This window comes from Colobus angolensis, unplaced genomic scaffold, assembly GCF_000951035.1.
Source record: "Colobus angolensis palliatus isolate OR3802 unplaced genomic scaffold, Cang.pa_1.0 Scaffold26, whole genome shotgun sequence".
NCBI classification, from domain to species: domain Eukaryota; kingdom Metazoa; phylum Chordata; class Mammalia; order Primates; family Cercopithecidae; genus Colobus; species Colobus angolensis.
In genome coordinates this window covers 14,111,177-14,118,933 of record NW_012115821.1, presented here as the reverse complement: position 1 = coordinate 14,118,933, position 7,757 = coordinate 14,111,177, and the positions used below count along the sequence as shown (strand labels likewise).

The following is a 7,757-nucleotide window of genomic DNA, read 5'->3' as shown; positions in this document are numbered from 1 at the left end:
TGGTCTTCATGAAAGACTTTTGAAGTGTCTGAAAACCTTCCCCCACCGTTGGAGGACTGAGAGAGCCTGAGTGTGGCAATGTGCGTGACCCTCGGAAGCCGTGCCTGGCCCACCTGCTAACAGCAGCTGTCACTTTCTGAGCACCTCCTCCTGGGACCTCCCCTCATTCTCAGCCCGGATTCCCACTCTTACCTCAACAGACAAGGGCGGTGGGGTGGTCACTGCTCAAGTCACACAGACAGGAGCCAGAACTCAGCCCAGCAGGCTGCATCCAGGGCCCTACACACCCTCATCGCCGGCTCTCCTCCTCAGGCCTCCACTGCACTCCCCAATCCTTCTTTTGGTCCCCCTAAATATTCCAGCCTCCTTCCCACTTCTGAGCTTTTGTGCTCACTGTACCCTCCACCTGGAATGCCCTTTCTCCAGCCCTCTGTATGGCTGGCTTCTTCAGGTCACAGCCCAATGTCACCTCCTCTGTCTGGTCCAGTGCCCTCAACAGAGCCTGGCACATAGTAGGTACTGAAAAAATATTTGATTCTTGACTCCATCGAGCATTGCATAGTGGTTAACATGGGCTCCTGGCTGGGCACAGTGGCTTACACCTGTAATCCCAGCATTTTGTGAAGCCAAGGCAGGCAGATGGCTTGAGCTCAGTGGTTTCAGAACAGCCTAGGCAACATGGTGAGACCTCATCTCTACAAAAAATTTTAAAATTAGCTGAGTGTGGTGGTGCGTGCCTATAGTCTGAGCTACTTGCGAGGCTGAGGTGGGAAGATTGCTTGAGCCCAGGAGGCGGAGGTTGCAGTGAGCCAAGATCATGCGACTGCACTCCAGACTGGATGACAGAACAAGGCCCTGTCTGAAAAACAGAAAAAAAAAAGAAGAGCACGAGCTCCTGAGGTGGTGGCCTGGGTTATAACCCTGGCCTGTCCATTTCAGCAGCTGGGTGACTTCACGCCTTTTTAAACCTCAGTTTCCTGAAATGTAAAGTGGAGATAATCCTATTCCCTACCTTGTAGTCATTGCAAGGATTACAGGAGGCTGGCACTTAATCAGGTGCCAGTACAAGTACTGTTGTTAGAGTTCAGGGAACAATCCATTTGGATTTCCTCACCCGCTGCAGCCTGTGGAGGAGTCTGCAATGCAGTGACTGGCTGGAGAGTGAGCCTCTAGGCTAGCGGTTCGCCTAAGCCATCGCTTACGATTTTTTTTTTTTTTTTTTTTGAGACAACAGTCTCCCTCTATCGCCCAGGCTGGAGTGCAGTGGTACGATCTCGACTCACTGCAACCTCTGCCTCCCTGGTTCAAGCAATTCTCCTGCCTCAGCCTCCCGAGTAGCTGGGATTACAGGTGTGTACCACCATACCCAGCTGATTTTTGTATTTTTAGTATAGACAGGGTTTCACCATGTTGGCCAGGCTGGTCTCGAACTCCTGACCTCAGGTGATCCACCTGCCTCAGCCTCCCAAAGTGCTGGGATTACAGCCATGAGCCACTGCACCCGGCCAGGATTTTTTAAAAGGAAGGAAGGGTTGTACTTGACAGAAACCAAGGAATTGCAGAAAATAATTTCCATGCGCCTAAACTCTTCAGAGAGAGGGGAGCTACCATTGCTTCCAGAAAGTGTGTTCCAGGCTGGGGAAGTCTTGAGTCATGGCATTCTGAGAAGCAAGCCTGGTGCCATCACACCGAACTGCATCGTCTACATTGAGGTATTAGAAGCAATGCACTGTCACATCCAGCGTAATGCCTCCCTAATGGGCTGCATAAACCTGAGCTCATGCTCAAGGCTGCTGCCCATTCATGGGCTGTTGGGGAGGCCCCAGAGAGAGAGGCCTGCGGGTCTTACCAGTGTGGGGTGACTGGAACCAGACCACAAAGGGCTCCCTGGAAAACACGTCTACATCTCCATCCTGATAGTCGTGGTAGTGATAGCTCCTCTTCACAGATACCAGCTTTTCCCTAAAAGAAGGAAAAGGAAATCCTCCCAGCTGAGTCAGCCCTTTTCTTACTACTTTCATAAAGCAGATATGTAGGTTCCCTTGGCTTTCTTAGACTCCAGAGCAGGCTCAAGCATGGGATCATTTTCCTGAGAACAAGGCTGAGTCAACTCTTCTCAACAGCCAGGGAGCTGTTGAGAATCTGGGAGCTGAAGATCTGAGCCATACTAGCCATCTGTGGCACCCACAGGTTAATATTCAGACTTAAGAAATTACTAGCAGGAAGAGGAAAAGAATATGAAGTTCAGGAATCAGCTGTGCTGAGCACCTCAGCTTTCCAGCCTTGGGCCAGGACTTGACTATGAGGAGTAAAGAACTCCTGGCCTGGCAACCATGGAGCCAACCAACAAATGAGGTGTTAGGAGACCCCTTGTGTTTTCAGCTTGAAGAGTTAATACTCTGTGTAAGTCCCCAGTTTTGACAGCAGTTATTTTGATCAACACTGAGAATTGGTTAGAGATGAAAATTTGGTTTTGCAGAAAAGACATGCATTTTGATTCAATTCACGATTTATTAGTGGCCATGTTCTAGGGAGCATAGATGATACTTACTTGTAGAGAAAGGCATATTGTTCTTTATATATGTTTCTTCCAAGCCGAGAGCTAATCACATAGTTGTATGTTATGCCTCTCCTTGAATTTCTAGAAAACAAAGATTTCACACTGCATCTTAAAGAATAAACATTCCCCTACTGTACATGTTCCTCTCTTTCCAATCTGCCCCCATACACCCAATGTGTGGAAGGGCCACTGTTCATCATAACCTTTGAGTCCAATAAGAAGGGCCACCATTGATTGGCTGGAATGTGGCATCTACCAGGATCTTTACAGCCATTATTTCTTGCCTTATGAGAAGGGTATTATCATTATCCCCTTTTTATGGTTTGCAAGGCCAAGTTGGGATTTGAACCTAGATCCAACTCACCCCAAAACCCGCATGCTTTGGCCTGTACCTGTAGGAGGCCACTGAAACCCTAGAAGACGATCTGGGCCAGAATCAGCCCCTGACCCCACTCATGCCCATGGCTGCAGCTGCAGCTTATGCTTTCTGGTGGAATAAACGTCATCAAGCCACCTGTCCGTGTCCACGAACCACTCCTGAGCATTTATGATAAGCAAGAATATTCTCTCCTCTGAAAGCCCCCAGGCATTTTCTCCCAAGCCTTGGGAACATGATTTCACTTCACTGTTGTTTATATCCTGGGTGCTGGGGATGCAGCCATGGAGTCCCATTGACCTTGCCCCTCACCTGCACCAGGGAAACTGGACTCTCTCTGTGTGTTTGCCAAATCTACTGATAACTCCACTCTGGGCAGAGCCTAACACAGTTTCACATTGTCTGCTCACAAAAAGATCTAGGGCATGTCTAAAGCTGCAGCATATTCTTAGGTTCAGTTGGAAAAAAAGCAGAAGGGGTATTTAGGGGCCAATCTTACAGAAATTCCTGGGACTTAGATGCATTATTCTAAGGCAGACCCGGCCCCTGGGGCCCCAGGAGTGTGAACAGTAGGTTCTGCTGGGCTTCCACTTTGGGGAGGTTGGCCCTGTTTTGAACACAGCCTGCCAACTCCTGAGTTAGCAAACTGCTTGTGGTGACTCAGTTGCAAAGTGACTAAGGCCCATCCTGGCTTGTGGGGGATAAAGGGGCAAACAGGCTTGGCTCTGCCTAGAGTCCATGACAGTCTAGACAGGTTGGGGAGTGCCAAGACCAATGGTGGTGAAAAGACTTGCCCCAGACGGACTGTGGTGGAGATGCCTGGAGTCCACCTGACCCCTGAGTCCCCCACAAACCTGTCCCCTCAGTCTCCCACAAACCTGACTGGGACCACTCCAAGGAAGGCTGAGATGACAAAGAATAGAGCACTGGCTATGAGATCAGATGTGATGCAAGTTCAGCGGTAGGCGTGGCCACTTCCTGGCTGAGTGACTCAGGCAGGTCCCTCACTCATTTCCCTCACTATAAGGGAAGCCCTTAGGCAGATTGACATGGATTCTTGCCTGTCCCTACAGTTGTCCTACACATTCCTTCCCTATGATGAATAAGCCCGGAGGCTGCGGGATGATGGCATCGGGATCTACTATCTCATCTCGCCCCTGCCCAAGACCCAGGCATGGCTTTTGTTCAAAAGTCCCTATTAAGTGTTTCATGCTGAGAAACACTAATAGTGAAACACTTAACTGTGGCCCAGGTGCAGTGGCTCAAGCCTGTAATCCCAGCATTTTGGGAGGCTGAGACGGGCAGATCACTTGAGGTCAGGAGTTTGAGGCCAGCCTGGGCAACATAGCAAAACCCCGACTCCACTAAAAATACAAAAGTTAGCCAGGCATAGTGGTGCATGACTGTAAATCCAGCTACTTGGGAGGCTGAGGCAGGAGAATCGCTTGAACCCAGAAGGCAAAGGTTGCAGTGAGCCGAGATCTTGCTGCTGCACTCCAGCTTGGGCGACAGAGTTTCAAATTTAAAAAGTACTAAAATAAAAAGCAAGTGCCCCTCATTCCTTCACTAACCCCTTTCACCACAGCTCTCTGATCACACCCCCCGGAAGTAACCACTATGAAGAGTTTGGAGAGCATCCTTCCAATCTTTCATCTTATATAGCACATGGAAACACAAACACACCCTTATTCATGTAACATGACGACTCAAATGTGCTATTTTACCTGCAATTCTCAACTTGCTTTTTTTTTAATACATTGCGGCCATTATTCCATGCTGGAATATTTAGCTCTAACTTATTGTGTAGCAAGCATTTTTTTTTTTTTTTTAAGAGACAGAGTCTTGCTTTGTGGCCCAGGCTGGAGTGCAGTGGGGTGATCATGGTTCACTGTAGCCTAATCCTCATGGGCTCAAGTGATCCTTCCACCTCAGCCTCCCAGGTAGGTGAGACTATAGGCACGTGCCACCACACCTGGCCACCAGCATGACTTTTAACAGCTGCATAATATTCCAGTGTGTGAGCATATCCTAATTTTATTGATCTTTCTTCTACTGTTGGTTTTTAATTTTTTCTTTTTTCCAACATTTTCTTCATAACCGTACTTTTTAGCTCAGCCTCATCTGCTTTTTTCATTTCTTTCTGTGTCCAGACCCCTCATCTATTTCCCCTATTCTGTTTTATCATAGTAAAATCAGCTGGTTGAAAGTTCTCAGGCCGGGTGCGGTGGCTCACGTCTGTAATCCCAGCACTTTGGGAGGCTGAGGCGGGTGGATCACGAGGTCCGGAGATCGGGACCATCCTGGCTAACACAGTGAAACCCCATCTCTACTAAAGAATACAAAAAATTAGCCGGGTGTAGTGGCGGGCGCCTATAGTCCCAGCTACTCGGGAGGCTGAGGCAGGAGAATGGCATGAACCCGGGAGGCGGAGCTTGCAGTGAGCCGAGATTGTGACACTGCACTCCCGCCTGGGCGACAGAGCGAGACTCCGTCTCAAAAAAAAAAAAAAAAAGGAAGTTCTCAGGACCGTGGCTAAGGGAGTTGGAATCCTGGGCAGCGCAGGCTATGTGAACTGGTGGTAAAGTGCGGGATCTCACATTACTTTCAGATCCCTGGAGCTTTCAGATGCCCTTGCACTTGACCTTGAGCCCTAGCGGGCCCACCCTTCCCCATGTTACCCATTCAGCTTCTGCATCAGTACGGGGCAGATCCTGTTGTTGCTATCCTTGATTTCCATCAGGAGTATGATGTCACAGCGTTTGATGACCTGCAAGAAAGAGAATTCCCAGGGGTTGAGGTCATTTACCACAGATAAATAAAACCTTTTATTGGACATTTACTGTTTTTAAGCATTGCATTGAGTGCTTATTAAAATAATTTCTACTCTGAATTAAATGAAGGACTCCCTGAGGTAGGTTGGTACTTTTGTTATACACATTTTTAAGAGAAGCGTGAGGCTCAGAGAAAGTTGAGTAAATTACACTCCCAGTCACCCTACTAGAAAGTGGCGGAGGCAGAATTTGAACCTATACGATTCAAGCCCAGAGCCCCTTGCTCATGACCTCCCCACAATATCCTGCCTCTTGGCTTTGCTTGAATAATCATAATAATAATTATAAATATTAAGCCCTTAGCAAAGGTAACAGACTGGATTAGAAATAAAGAGGTATAATTATAATGATAATAACTGTAAAAGCTGACATTTACTGCAAACCTACTCCAAGTCTTACAACAACCCCATGGGATAACTATGCTTTTCAGTCCATTAAACATAGGCAGAAACCAAACTCAGAGTGGCTGAGTGACTAGCTTAAAGTCATACAGCCAGTATAGGTTGTAGAGCCAGGATTTGAACTCAGGTCCGTGTGACTACAAAGTCCACCATGCTGAACTATTAAAACACAGTCCTGGCTGAGCACAGTGGCTCACACCTGTAATCCCAGCACTTTGGAAGGATGAGGCAGGCAGATTGCCTGAGGTCAGGAGTTCGAGTCCAGCCTGGCTCACATGGTGAAACCCCGTCTCTACTAAAAATACAAAAATTAATTGGTCATGGTGGCATGTGCCTGTAATCCCAGCTACTCGGGAGGCTGAGGCAGGAGAATCTCTGGAACCTGAGAGACAGAGGTTGCAGTGAGCCGAAATCACGCCACTGCACTCCAGCCTGGGGACAGAGCAAGACTCCATCTCAAAAAAAAAGAAAACCAGTCACTACTCTGGAAGACTCAGTCCAGCAAGACAGACAAATGGAAACAGCTAGCTATGATGTGAGACCAAAATCAAACCAAAACAAAAACCTGCACTAAATAAAAGTCACAAGCTGTGGAAGTGTTGAGGAGTAATTAATTGCTTCTATTCGGAGGATTTGGAAGGGCTCCACAGTGGAGGTGACATTTGAATGGTCCCTGAAAGTTGAGAAGGCACTCAGAGAGAAAAGAATATAGGAGAGGCTCCTTCAAGGTGAGCAACAACCTAGAGGCCAGGGTGCAGACCAAGCCCACAGCCCTTTCTGTGACCAAGCCCACAGGGGCCTTTCTGTGTATGGGATCCTGGTGGGCTCAATGACACAGAATTTGTTGGTCAAGGACAAGGCATCCCCAAGGTTAATATCTTTTTTTGAGACAAGGTCTTGTTCTGTCACCCAGGCTGGAGTGCAGCTGTGTGATCATGACTTACTGGAGCCTCAATCTCCTGGCCTCAAGTGATCCTTCCACCCTGGCCTCCCAAAGTGCGGGGAGTACAGGCATAAGCCACTGCACCTGGTCCCCAAGGTTAATTATGTCCTCTTACACAGCCACCAAAGACATAGAGTACGAGGGTTATGCCAGTGGTCCTGTCTTTCCAGAGCACATGTTCCAGTTCCATCTTTAGAAGGACCCAGTGGGGAGAGACACCAGCACTCACCTGTCTGGGTGCCTCCGTGACTGGGGGTTCAGCCTTTAGGAAGCTGCCCCAGGTGGGAGGTCCACCCATGTAGTGACTGATGAGGAGAACAATGTCCTAAGGCTGGAGCCTTCCATGGACAGCTTGAACTCCATGGCATCAGCCACACAGGGCTCTCCTGGGAGCTGGAAGCTGCTGGCCAAGCCAGTCTGCTGATTTAGTCACTGTGACTGCCACACCTTTCTGGAAGGTATTTTCAAATATGTATGCCCTTTGACCCAATTTTTCCACTTTGAAGAATGTCTTCCTTTGGGGCGTGGGTGGCTGAAGCCTATAATCCCAACACTTTGGGAGGCCAAGGCAGGCAGATCACCTGAGGTCAGGAGTTTGAGACCAGCCTGGCCAATATGGTGAAACCCTGTCTCTACTAAAAATACA

The 7,757-nt window shown here is 48.4% G+C and overlaps 1 protein-coding gene across 2 annotated transcripts in view; it reads right to left on the bottom strand.

The window, feature by feature from the left end:
• The window catches only part of DNASE1L3 (deoxyribonuclease I-like 3), a 30,100-nt gene that overhangs the window by 12,256 nt on the left and 10,087 nt on the right, over window positions 1–7,757 (bottom strand). For both annotated transcript variants that reach the window (XM_011947235.1, XM_011947234.1), the window contains 3 exons: window positions 5,615–5,703; window positions 2,552–2,641; window positions 1,850–1,962 (listed from right to left, as the gene is read on the bottom strand). In XM_011947235.1, coding sequence (XP_011802625.1) covers window positions 1,850–1,962; window positions 2,552–2,641; window positions 5,615–5,703 — 292 coding nt within the window. The remainder of the gene's footprint in view (window positions 1–1,849; window positions 1,963–2,551; window positions 2,642–5,614; window positions 5,704–7,757) is intronic.